Genomic DNA, 13,773 nt, shown 5'->3' on the forward strand with positions numbered 1-13,773 from the left:
TGAGGAGGTTGCAGCCTTCCATCCGTGAGGTTTGTAAAGGTGTCCTCACTGTGCTCCAGAGAACATATCCAGCCACTCTGTACCTGCTTCTGGGAGCTGTGGGATTCTTGTCTCAGGATCTGGGCGTCTGCCATGTGGCTAGCATGTAGGACAGCCCAATCAAAGCTTGTATTACAGAAAGCCCTCCATGTCTAGACGTTGGGCAAGAGTTAAGGGAGAAAAACTTAAGTGTGGTGGTACACACCTGTAATCCTACAGTTGAGGAATACAGTCAAGAAGATCAAAGTTCAAGATCACCCTGGTTATAGTTAAGAGCAGCCTGGGCATATGATAGATATCCTGTCTCAAAAATAAAGTGTTATGTGGCCCACTCAAGAGGGCAGATTGGCCAGGGATTTTTATTTATTTTTTGGTTTTCCAAGGCAGGGCTTCTCTGTGTAGCCCCTGCTGTCCTGGAACTCATTCTGTAGACCAGGCTGGCCTCAAACTCACAGAGATCTACCTGCCTCTGCCTCTGAATGCTGGGATTGAGGCATGCACTACCACCACCTGGCTATTTATGTTTAGTGTGTGCGTGTACATGTTTGTATGTGTATGCATATCTGTGTGTGCGTATGAATTCATATATGTGTGGAGGACAGAGGTTGATGTCAGAGTCTTCTGCAACCATTTTTTCCACCTTATGTTTTGAGAAAGGGTCTCTCACTGAACCTGGAGCTCACTGGCTAGACTGGCTGGCTTACCAGGGATCTGCCTGTCTCTGCTTTCCCAGAGCCAGGATTGCAACATGCATCACCATGCCTGCAATACTCACCTTTTAGAAAATATTGGGGATCTCATCTCAAATCCCCATGCTTGTATGACAAGCACTTTACAAATAGAGCCATTTCCTCCAGTTCTCTCCCCTGCCCCCTTTTAAAGATTTGCTTTTGTTATTGTGTGCGTGTGTGTGTATGTGTGCAACAGGTGCCTTCCATTTCAGAAGAGGGTGCTGAATCCCCTGAAGCTATAGTTACATTTGGTTCTGAGTGTCTGTCATGAGTGTTGGGAACCAAAGTTGATCCTTTGCAAAAACAACTGCCCTTTTTCAAAAGTATACGTTTTTTTATTCTATGTGTATGAATGTTTTGCCGGTATACATATCTGTGCACCATGTGTGCACAATGCCCTAGGAGGCCAAAAGAGGTCCAATCCCCTGGGACTAGAGTTATAGATGGTTGTGAACCACCATGTGGATACTGATATCAAACTTGAGTTCCACTGCTTTAACTGATGGCCATCTCTCCAGTCCCACCCTATACTTTTTTTTTTTTTTGAGACAGGATCTAACCATGTAGATGAAGATAACTTAAAGTTCAAAATCCTCCTGCCTCGGCCTCTCAAGTGCTGGCATTTCAGATGTGTCTATCACGCTTCTCTTGTCATCTAACACAGCTGGTATAGGACATATCCCTGTCTATACCAGGAAGCAGGGACAGTCTGCCTCCTGCTCCAGCTCAGCTACTTCCTCACTATACTGGTGTAGAGATGTAGGGCTCAGCCCACCACGATAAGTTAATAGGAACAGATCACCCAAAGTCCTTAACTTCCAACCATTATCATGGACCTAGCCTCGATAAGTTTAATGGAGGCCTGAGTCTCAGTAGTTTACCCTGAAGCAATACCTGGTTGCAGGAAAAACCACAAACTGAGATTACCCAGGCATCACCCAGGAACAGACCATCCAAACGAAATGCCTAGTGTTCCAACCATTGTAGATAGGATCACCTGCCAGCACACTCACCAGGATACCACTAGACAAATGTCAGCCAATCAGGGGTCCTGAACCTCAGAAACCCTTCGCCCCCACCTTTACTACTCTAAAAACCCAATTCTGACTGAGCTCGGGGCTCTCCGTTTATTCCAATACTTTGGACATGTGGAGAGACCAAGTTTGCAAACTTGCTTAAAATAAAGGCTCTTTGCTTTTGCATACAGGACTCAGTCTCCTTGTTGGCTTTTGGGGGACTTCACGGATCTGGGCATAACATAGGACATATTCCCGTAAACAGGAAACTGAGACAGACTTCCTGCTGCTCCAGCTCAGCTGCTTCCTTGTGTGACCTTCAGTTTCAGGCTTTATTCTCTCATCTGTAATCTGAGATCACAGAGCGCAGGTGACTTCGAATCCCAGGGTTGCCCAGAAGGTAGGTGTCTAGAGGCAGGTTCACCCATGGGTGCCAGCTTCTAGACAATGAGTCTCTATTCATGGTTCTGAACAGAAAGCTAAGGCGCATGGACTTGGAAGTGGAAACCAGCCTTTTTATCAACCCAGAAGTCTTGATGAGGGACCTGACTGGGGACCTGGGCTCCCAACTCTAGCTGGGAGTCTTATGTGTTGAGGTCAGGGTCACTGCCTGGTGTTAGGGTTTCAGGGCTTAGAGTGAAGGAACAGGTCTCTGGCCTTAGCCCCTCCTGCCTGAGGGGGAGGGGGTAAGTCACAGGAAGGAGGAAGAAGGAAGCAGACTTAGATTCTGTGGCTAACTGCCAGCCCTCCCCTCCCCCTTGGAGCACCCTAGGACCTGCCAGCTGCTCACAGCTCCCCCAAGGAACTCCTCCACCAGGTGCCACATGAGCCAACTTCTCTTTCTCTGTGTCCTCTGTTGCTTCCCATTTCAGCCTGCCCTCAACCCCCGTTCTCCTGTTTGTGTGTGTGTGTGTGTGTGTGTGTGTGGTGTTTCCTTCATTCAAGATCTGTCGCTATCTCTTCATCTCTTCCAACTCTGCTCTTTGTCCCCCTGTAGAAAGTGAAGGGTCCCCAAGTTCCATGTTGAGATAATGAGCTCCCTAATTGTGGTTCCTTGAAGACTCCAGTCCGGCCACAAACACTGAGGTCTGAATGGCAAGGTCATTGACGAGAAGAGTAGGGGAGGGGTATATTTCTGAGACAAGAGTGTCTCAGGATGGGGACACAGTCTCCCCAGCCTAGGGTCATGAAGACTCAGTCTGATCAGGGGTTTTATTTATTTATTTATTTATTTATTTATTTATTTTTTGGTTTTTCGAGACAGGGTTTCTCTGTGGTTTTGGAGCCTATCCTGGAACTAGCTCTTATAGACCAGGCTGGTCTCGAACTCACAGAGATCCGCCTGCCTCTGCCTCCCAAGTGCTGGGATTAAAGGCGTGCGCCACCACCGCCCGGCTGATCAGGGGTTTTAGAGCGTAGCAGGGAACAACATACTCAGTTATGGTTGGGAAGTGAGGACTCCAGCCAGGTATGGTGGTAAACACCTATAATCCCAGCACTTGGGAAACAGAGGCAGGAGGATTGTCACAAACTCAAGACTGTCCTGGCCTGAGCTATGTAGGGAGTTCCAGATTGGCCTAAAGTACAGTGTGAAACTGAGGGGTGGCGGCACAAGGACGGACCAGGATGTAGCTCAGTCGGCAGAGTGCTTGCTCATCCAGTGTGCGGGAAGTCCTGGCTGCAATTCCCAAGGTTATTTCAGAGGAGGTCTGGTGGCACCCGCCTGGGGTCCTTGTACTTTGGAGGTGGAGGCAAGAGGATTGGGAGTTCAAGGTCACCTTCAGCTACAGAGCAGAAGGAGGTCCCCTTGGGCTACATAAAAGCTTTTCTCAAAAGTTCACTCAGAATAGCCCCTCTGAGCTCCAGCCCTAGCAAACAACATTCATCTCCAACAATTCCCCAGCAACAGGCACCATGGAGGAGAGGCAATCGCCTTCTCCCTGCTCTTCGCGGCCCTCCAGCCCCAGGACCCCACCCTGTGAGATGTTTGGTTCTGTGGGCATTGAGGCTGTGCTAGACCAGCTGAGGATCAAGGCCATGAAGACCGGGTTCGAGTTCAACATCATGGTAGTAGGTGAGTTGGGGCAGAGCCACAGAGGGAGCAATGAAGAAGACTCCACGGGCATGGCCCTATCCCATCCTGGACACAGTGACCTACCAGGTCGCCACAGGCACAACCCCTCCCCTGTCCTGGACACAGTGACCCACCAGCCATGGGCATGGCCTCTTATCTGTCCTGGACACAGTGACCTACCAGCCACGGGCACAACCCCTCCCCTGTCCTGGACACAGTGACCCACCAGCCACGGGCACGGCCCCGCCCCTGTCCTGGACACAATGACCTACCAGCCACGGGCACAACCCCTCCCCTGTCCTAGACACAGTGACCCACCAGGCACAGGCATGGCCCCGCCCCTGTCCTGGACACAGTGACTCACCAGCCACGGGCACGGCCCCGCCCCTGTCCTGGACACAGTGATCCACCAGCCACGGGCACGGCCCTGCTCCTGTCCTGGACACAGTGGCCCACCAGGCATGGGCACAGCCCCTCCCCTGTCCTGGACACAGTGATCCACTCTGAACTACCAGCTCACAGAAGAGCTGAAATTAAATATCTGAGAGATGTTGCGTCATTAGATACAAAACCACCCATAATGGGATTACAGCAGCAAAGGGTGATCATGGGTGAGGGCCTTCCAGACACAGCAACCACAAATGACCTTGCTCTACTGCTGATGCTTATGCAATAGATGGCTCAGAACGCCGAGTGGAGGGCAGAACCAATCACACACACACACACACACACACACACACACCCTATGAGGTACATACCTAATATACATATCTGTGTTCTGTATCTCCCAGGGCAGAGTGGGCTGGGCAAGTCCACCATGGTGAACACGCTGTTCAAGTCCAAAGTGTGGCAGTCAAGCCTGCCCAACCTGGAGCTACCCATGCCACAAACCTTGGAGCTGCACTCTGTGACCCATGGTGAGTGACCCTGCCTGCCCCATGGGCCCAGCCACGGCTATAGTCTTCCATTTCTCTCCCTCTACAGTCATCGAGGAGAAGGGATTGAAGTTGAAGCTGACAGTGACAGACACACCTGGCTTTGGAGACCAGATCAACAATGACAAGTGGTGGGTCCTGGGTGTGCAGCCTCTGTCCCCGCAAGGGGAAAAAGTACCCTGAAGTACCCTGGAGTGACTGTCATCTGTCCCTGTCACCTGTGGTCCTTAATTTCCTGTACTCAGCTCACCCTCCTGAGCTGGTGAGGGCTGAATATGCACAGGTCTTAGCCTGTCTAGTATTCAGTTGGTGCTCAATAAAAGCACCAGAGATCCATTACTTCTGTAATCCCTGCACTCTGGCAGCTGAAGCAGAAGAACCATGAGTTCAAACCCAGCCTGAGCAACGTATCAGGACTCTTATCCCACAACGGAAGGGGGGGAACAAGGTTGAGCACACAGCTCACTGTTACGGTTCGGGGTTAGAAGCTCACACAGCACATGCGAGGTGCTGGGCTCAATCTCCAAGAGCAGCCGGGCGGTGGTGGCGCACGCCTTTAATCCCAGCACTCGGGAGGCAGAGGCAGGTGGATCTCTGGGAGTTCGAGGCCAGCCTGGTCTACAAGAGCTAGTTCCAGGATAGGCACCAAAGCTACAGAGAAACCCTGTCTCAAAAAAACAAAAACAAAACAAAAAAAAAATCTCCAAGAGCAGAATCAGTCAGGCACTCTGTTGGAGTGTTGTGCTGACAGGAACCCAGATGGGAAGACCCCATCAGAGGAGTCAGACTGCAGAGATGGTGCCTTCTGTGAAGGGCTTGCTCTCTGAGCTCGAGGACAGCCTTGTCTAATAGAGCTCCAAGTCAGGGGCTGGAGACATGGCTCAGAGGACTGGCGTCCAGTTCCAGGGGATCCAATGACTTCTTCTGATCTCCTTTGTGCCATTGTCTTAGTTAGGGTTTCCATTGCTGTGAAGATACCATGACTGTGGCAACTTTTTTTTTCCAAAACAAGTTTTTGTTTTGTTTTGTTTGTTTTGTTTTATGGCCCTGGCTGCCACCCCTGCAGTGACACACTTCTTCCAACAAGGCCGTACCTACTTCAACAAAACCACACCTCCTAATAATGTCACTCCGTATAAGCTTATGGGGACCATTACATTCAAATTACCACAGTCATGCAGGTGAAACACACATAAAATAAGATAAATCCAAGTCAGGCATAACTATACGATAGAGAGCAACTAAGGAAGACAGCTGAGAGTGACCTCTGACCTCCACACAGGTACACACATGAACACACACACTTTTGCAGCCATCAGGTGAGAACCAGTGATGTCTTGGACCATGCTGGAGACCAAATGTCATTTAATGACCACCCTTCCTCTTGTATATACATCTGATATGGTAATGTAGATATTAGGATATGTAAACGTATTCAGCTGGAGAATGAACCTAAGAGGTGGGGCATGATAGCAAGCACGGAATGATATCCCCTGCTCCAGTTTTTACTTTTTGTTTTGAGACTTGGTTTCCCTAAATTACTCAGGCTGGCTTGAACTCCTGCCTCCGTTTCTTTAGTAGTTGGGATGATGAGCCTGTGGCACCAGGCCCAGCCAGTAAGTGTTATTACTGTGCTAGTTTTATGAGCAGGGAAGCTTAGACCCCACGTGAAGAGAGGCATAGGTTTCCGAGTGTCTCTGAGAATGTAGATAGAACACCCAGAGGCCGGGAGGTGGTGCTGAGGGGACATCTCTACCCCAGCTGGGACCCTATCCTGAGCTACATCAACCAACAGTATGAGCAGTACCTACATGAAGAGCTCCTCATCACTCGCCAGCGCCACATCCCCGACACCCGTGTGCACTGCTGTGTCTACTTCGTGCCTCCCACTGGCCACTGGTGAGGTGACCCACTGGCTGCGGGAGGGCCACTCGATGGGATCTTTGGGTTGACTCTCCTCCCTCCCTCATCCATCACTACCCCCTACTGTCACTGTCCTGGCCTGGCCAGCCTACGGCCCCTGGACATTGAGTTCCTGCGGCGACTGTGCCGGACTGTGAACGTGGTGCCCGTGATCGCCCGGGCTGACAGCCTGACCATTGAGGAGCGAGACGCCTTCCGGAGCAGGGTGATCTGGGTGCCCAAGGTGGAGCTGGGTCAGTGTGCAGCGAGCAGAACTTATGGTGTGCTGAGATCACTTATGCTTGGTTCCCCAGATCCAGCAAAACTTGAAAACTCACTGCATCGATGTTTACCCTCAGAAATGTTTTGATGAGGATATCAACGACCGGCTCCTTAACAGTAAGATCCGGGTAAGATGCTGTAGAAGGTGCAAACGGCTGGTGACATTAAGGCCATTTGATTTCCTTCCCACCCATCCTTCCCATCAGAAAATCGATCTCTTTCTGCAGCTTCAGGAAATGTGTGTAAATATTTAAAGGTTCTTCTTCTGTTCACAAATTCAAAATGAGCAAGAAACAGCTCTCATCAGAGAACCCATAGGATGGGAAGAAATGTTTGTCAACCATGGCTTTACCTGGAGCTTACATTCTAACACAGAAAGAACTACTACTACTCAATGCTAAAATGTAACCAAATTTTAAAATGGATGAGGAAAACCAGATATGGTGGAAAACACCTCTCCTGTGTGCTCACACACACAAGCACAAACTCAGATGTGGTGAAATACAGCTCTCACGTGTGCTCATGCACACATGCACAAACACAGACTAGAGTATAAATAAACAAATAAAAAATATAAATGTAGCCGGGCAGTGGTGGCGCACACCTGTAATCCCAGCACTCAAGAGGCAGAGGCAGGCAGATCTCTGTGAGTTCAAAGCCAGCCTGGTCTACAAAGCAAGTTCCAGTGCTGTTATACAGAGAAATCGTGTCTCGAAAATATTTGTGTGTGTGTGTAATTGCAATTATTAAAATTTTAACTCTTAGCTACTGTAATCCCAGCACCTAAGAGGCTGAGGCAGGAGGATTGTGAATGCAAGGCCAGCCTGGGTTACATTAGCTTGGGCTCTATAGTGATCCTGTGTCTCAAGAAGACCAAACCAAGAATGGGTGCAGCTAGGAAGTTTGAATTTCTCCTTTCAGCTGCAAGTGAGAAAAACAAACATGGAACCTGGCAAACTCCTGTGTGGGTGGCCAGGTGTGACTCCTGTGTGGGTGGCCAGGTGTGACTCCTGTGTGGGTGGCCAGATGGTGACTCCTGTGTGTGTGTCCAGGTGTGACTCCTGTGTGGGTGGCCAAGTGTGACTCCTATGTGGGTGGCCAGGTGTGACTCCTATGTGGGTGGCCAGATGGTGACTCCTGTGTGTGTGGTCAGGTGTGACTCCTGTGTGGGTGGCCAGGTGTGACTCCTATGTGGGTGGCCAGATGGTGACTCCTGTCGGTGACCAGATGGTAAATATTTTACTTTCTTTGGGCCAGATAGTCTCTGGTGCAACTCCTGAACCCTGCAGTTTACCCCAAGAGCAGCCCCAGAGGAGAAAAACAAAGGGGCTTTTGTACCAATAAAGTTGCAGGTTCATAGGCCTTGGGCTTGGTCCCCATCACCACATAAAAGAAACATTCAAGGTCCTTGGGATGTAGCTCAAAGGTAACTACATGAGGCCCTGATTTTCATCTCCAACATTCCAAACAATAATAATAAAATTAAATATTTTTAAGTCGATGAAGAAAATGGTGGTGCACACCTGTAACTCAGCACTTGAGAGGTAGAGGCAGGAGAATCCACATTTCAAGCTCATTCTTGGATACGTAGCAAGTTTAAGGCCAATCTGGGATACATGAGATCCTGTCTCAGGAAATACATTTTTTAAAATATAATTTATTTACTTTTATTTTATATACATTGTTGTTTTGCCTATATGTATGGCTGTGTGAGGGTGTTAGATCTTGGAGTTACAGACAGTTGCAAACTGCCATGTGGGTGCTGCGGACTGAATCCAGATCCTCTGGAAGAGCAGCCAGTACTCTTAACTACTGAGCCATCTCTTAACTACTGAGCCATCCCTTAATTACTGAGCCATCTCTTTTTTTTATATTTATTTATTTATTTATTTATTATGTATACAATATTCTGTCTGTGTGTATGCCCGAAGGCCAGAAGAGGGCGCCAGACCTCTTTACAGATGGTTGTGAGCCACCATGTGGTTGCTGGGAATTGAACTCAGGACCTTTGGAAGAGCAGGCAATGCTCTTAACCACTGAGCCATCTCTCCAGCCCCACTGAGCCATCTCTTAACCAGTGAGCCATCTCTTAACCACTGAGCCATCTCATTTACTTATTTATTTAATAAAGATTTCTGCCTCCTCCCCACCACCACCTCCCATTTCCCTCCCCCTCCCCCAATCAAGTTCCCCTCCCTCATCAGCCCGAAGAGCAGTCAGGGTTTCCTGCCCTTTGGGAAGTCCAAGGACCATCCACCTCCATCCAGGTCTAGTAAGGTGTGCATCCAAACTGCCTAGGCTCCCACAAAGCCAGTACGTGCAGTAGGATCAAAACCCAGTGCCATTGTTCTTGACTTCTCAGCAGTTCTCATTGTCCGCTATGTTCAGCGAGTCCGGTTTTATCCCATGCATTTTTAGACCCAGTCCAGCTGGCCTTGGTGAGTTCCCGAAAGATCATCCCCATTGTCTCAACATGTGGGTGCACCCCTCGCAGTCCTGAGTTCCTTGCTCGTGTTCTCTCTCCTTCTGCTCCTGATTTGGACCTTGGGATTTCAGTCCAGTCTGAGCCATCTCTTAACTGCTGAGCCATCTCTTAACTACTGAGCCACCTCTAGGCAGAAAACAACAATTTAAAATTCAAAGAATAGAGGCTGGCAAGAGGATCAATGGTTAGTGGTGCTTGCTTCAAGCTTAATGACTTTAATTCAATTCCTGGAACCCACATGGTGGAAGAAGAAGACCACTCCCGAAAGTGGTCCTCTGGCCTCCACGCAAGTGCTCTCTCTTTCTCTCTGTCTCTCTGTCTCTCTGTCTGTCTCTCTCTCTGTCTGTCTCTCTCTCACACTCACTCCCCCTCTCTCACACACACAGACAGAAAGATAGACATAGAGACAGACAGATACACACACATACACACAGGCAGCGGCTAGGAAATGTTTCAAAGATTAGGAGACTGGATTCTTTTCCAGAAGACCTCAGTTCTGTCCCCAGCACTCACAATCACCTGGGACTCAGTCACCTCACATGCACTCACATACACATACCTATATGAGCACACACATAGACAGAATTTAAAATAATATTTTTTTATCTTTTAAATTTTTTATTATTTATTTATGTGTATATATGTGTGTCTGTGCAACTGCCCAAAAAAGGTGAATGAGGTCAACTCCTTGAAGCTACAATTCTGGGCAGTTGTGAACTGACTGATCTGGGTGCTGGGAATCAAACTTGGGTCCTCTGCAAGAACATGTGCTCTTGCTGGGCAGTGGTGGCGCACACCTTTAATCCCAGCACTTGGGAGGCAGAAGCAGGTGGATCTCTGTGAGTTTGAAGCCAGCCTGGTCTACAGAGCAAGTTCCAGGACTGGCTCCATAGCTACTGAGAAACCCGGTCTTGAAAACCAAACCAACCAAACCAAAAGAGCACGTGCTCTTAACAATTGAGTCATTTTTCCAACCTCTGCTTTTAACTCTTTTTTCTTTTCTTTCCTTTTTTTTTTTTGGTTTTTTTTTTTTTTTTTTTTTTTTTGGTTTTTCGAGACAGGGTTTCTCTGTGGTTTTGGAGCCTGTCCTGGAACTAGCTCTTGTAGACCAGGCTGGTCTCGAACTCACAGAGATCCGCCTGCCTCTGCCTCCCAAGTGCTGGGATTAAAGGCGTGCGCCACCACCGCCTGGCTGCTTTTAACTCTTTAAAAATAAATACATAAAGCTGGGTGGTGGTGGTGCATGCCTTTAATCCTAGCACTTGGGAGGCAGACATTTGGGAGCAGATTTCTGTGAGTTCAAGGCCATCCTGATTTACAAAAAGCCAGGACTGTTTAACAGAGAAATCCTGTCTCAAAATACCAAAATAAATCAATAAAATTACACACACACACACACACACACATGTCATTTCAAAAAATCAAAACCAGGCAAGAAGGCACACACCTTTAATCCCAGCATTCAGGAAATAGAGGGAAGAGGATCTCTGTGAGCTTAAGGTCAGTCTGATCTGTACAGCAAGTTCAAGAACAACTAGAGCTACCCAGTAAGACCCTGTCTCAAAAAATTAATAAAAATAAATAACTTTTAATTCAAATAATAAATTGAAAGCTATTTTTTAGCTTTATGATGGAGCGAGTGAGATGGCTCAGTGGGTAAAGGTGTCTGCTACCAGGCTTAATGACCTGACTTCCATACTCAGACCCACATGGAAAAAGGAGAAAACCAACCCTCCCAAACTGTCCTTTGACAATATATCATGTGTCCACACATACGCATGCCTACACACGTACAAATGAAAACTAACTGTATTGAAATTTTTAAGTAAACTCCTAGTTACCATGAGAATTTTGTTGTTGTTTGGTTGGTTTTTGAGCCATGGTTTACTACATAGCTCTGGCTGTCCTGGAACTCACTGCAGACCAGGCTGGCCTCAGGATTAAAGGTGTGTGCCACCACCACCCATCCTTATGTGGTATCCGTAAAAGTTTATGAAGGAAAACACAAGGTGGCCAGTTCAGTTTGGCCACTAGGTACCAGGGCCAGTTCCTGTTGTGTACAATTCCTATTTGGCCTGTTTATAACTTCATTACTGTCTCATTCCTGAGATATTTGATATTATCAATATTCTCTCTGTGTGTGCATGTGCGCATGTGCGCACACATTATTGCATGCATTCACACAAAACTCAGGGTTTCGTTCATACTAAGCTCTGAGCCACACCCTTTCCCTCAAGACTATGTAATTAATGTAGGAGTTAATAACAACACCATTTCCTCTGGGTGATGGTGGCACATGCCTTTAATCCCAGCACTCGGGAGGCAGAGGCAGGTGGATCTCTGTGAGTTCAAGGCCAGCCTGGTCTACAGAGTGAGTTCCAGGATAGCCAGAACTGTTAGACAGAAAAGCCCTGTCTCAAAACAACAACAACAGCAACAAAAAATAACACCATTTCCTTGCGTTACTTTGCTAACGCTTAACTGTGCTGGGCACTTCCCCATCAGCCGACAACCCTGCACCAGCATCATCTGTGCCACCATTTTAAAGAGGAGGTGAGGATAGCATGAAATCCAGCCGGACTTCATAGTTTTGGGACTTCCTAGTTTTATGTGCTTGACTTCTGCCTCAATTTCTTCTCTCCTCTCTCTTAGGAGCAGATCCCTTTTGCTGTGGTTGGGGCTGACCGAGAACACCTAGTAAATGGGAGATGTGTCCTGGGCCGCAAGACCAAATGGGGCATCATTGAAGGTAAGTTTGGGGACATGGTAGACATGCAGTGGGTATGGGTTGGAAACAGGGCACACCCTACACCTACAGCATCCTTCGCACCCCTTGCCTGGCAGCTGCCCATACCTGCAAGGCAACCTTGGGTTTCCCTCCATGCGCATGGAGGTGGGAGTTACTCCTACCTCAGCTCCCTGATTTATTATTATCATTATTTTAAACAGATGGAACCAAACATGACAGCACACCCACAAGTCTAGAATGAGAGAGGTGGAAGGTGGAGGTAGGAGAATCAGAAGTCCAAGGTCATTCTTGGCTACTTAGGAAGTTTGAGTTCAACCTGGGCTATCTGATACTCTGCCTCAAAAAAAAAAAAGGAAGGAAGAAAGGAAGAAAGAAAGAAAGAAAGAAAGAAAGAAAGAAAGAAGGAAGGAAGGAAGGAAGGAAGGAAGGAAGGAAGGAAGGAAGGAAGGAAGAAAGAAAGAAAGAAAGAAAGAAAGAAAGAAAGAAAGAAAGAAAGAAAGAAAGACAAAAGCAAAAATTTTGTCTTTCGTGAGGGCTGGGCTCACTAGTTTAGCAACTATCTGTAGGAGCCAGGTCCCAGAGATACAACAATTAGTAAATGAATAGGTGAATCAATTGGGGCTGGAGAGATAGCTCAAGAGGTTAAAAGGAGTAGCTGCTCTTCCAGAGGTCCTGAGTTCAAGTCCCAGCAACCACATGGTGGCTCACAGCCATCTATAGTGAAATCTGGTACCCTCTTTCTGGCATGCAGGCACACACACAGGCAGAACACTGTATACATAATAAATGAATAGGTGAATGAATGAAGCAGGGAGGAGGAGGTGGGCCGCGGCAAGGGCAGTTCTCAGAAGCCACATAACATGAAGCTGCTCTCTACTCTGGACTCTCAGAGGACAGAGCCGTGATAGGCCCCTTGTCTTGCAGTGGAGAACATGGCACACTGTGAGTTTCTTCTCCTGAGAGACCTGCTCATCCGGTGAGGTGTGGGGTACCCTGTGTTTGGGTGGCTGAGAGGCAGGATCTGGGTGGGACCACTGTGACCTAGGCTGACTTGGCTCCTATCATTCAGTTCCCATCTCCAGGACCTGAAGGACATTACCCACAATGTGCACTATGAGAACTACCGGGTCCTCAGACTCAACGAGAGCCACCAGCTGCCCCGAGGGCCAGGCTGGGTGAACCTGGCCCCAGCCTCCCCAGTACAGCTGACGTCCCCTGGACCAGGGAAGGTCCGGAAGCGAGCTAACAAGGACTCCAGGGAAGATGAGTGCTGAGTGTCATAGCCCTAAGCTTGCTAGGCTTCTCCAGTCCTCAGCAGCCAGCCCCCAACACACACCTACATGTAGACCAGAGCATCTACGAGAAGCCGATGTTGCTTTGTACTAAAAGCTGTGCTTTGACAACTAAAGGGTTTGTAAATGAGTCCTCTGAGCCAGTCTGATATAAAAGGGTGACTTTGGGGGCTGTGGATATGGCTCAGGTGGTAGAATGCCTGACATGCCCAGAGCCCTGGGTTGAATCTCCAGCACCACATAAAGCCAGCAGTGTGCACACCTGCAA

General features: G+C 48.3%; 1 protein-coding gene across 1 annotated transcript; it reads left to right on the top strand.

The window, feature by feature from the left end:
• Window positions 1-2,137: 2,137 nt before the first annotated feature.
• On the top strand, window positions 2,138-13,487 carry Septin12 (septin 12). The gene is made up of 10 exons (XM_057775336.1): window positions 2,138-2,186; window positions 3,690-3,860; window positions 4,652-4,777; window positions 4,845-4,926; window positions 6,557-6,694; window positions 6,806-6,923; window positions 7,012-7,107; window positions 12,117-12,213; window positions 13,138-13,189; window positions 13,283-13,487. Exons 2-10 carry the CDS (start codon window positions 3,701-3,703, stop codon window positions 13,485-13,487), a joined length of 1,074 nt encoding a protein of 357 aa, XP_057631319.1. The 5' UTR covers window positions 2,138-2,186; window positions 3,690-3,700.
• Window positions 13,488-13,773: the final 286 nt, after the last annotated feature.

Source organism: Chionomys nivalis, chromosome 7 (assembly GCF_950005125.1).
Source record: "Chionomys nivalis chromosome 7, mChiNiv1.1, whole genome shotgun sequence".
In the NCBI taxonomy this organism is placed as follows: Eukaryota; Metazoa; Chordata; class Mammalia; order Rodentia; family Cricetidae; genus Chionomys; species Chionomys nivalis.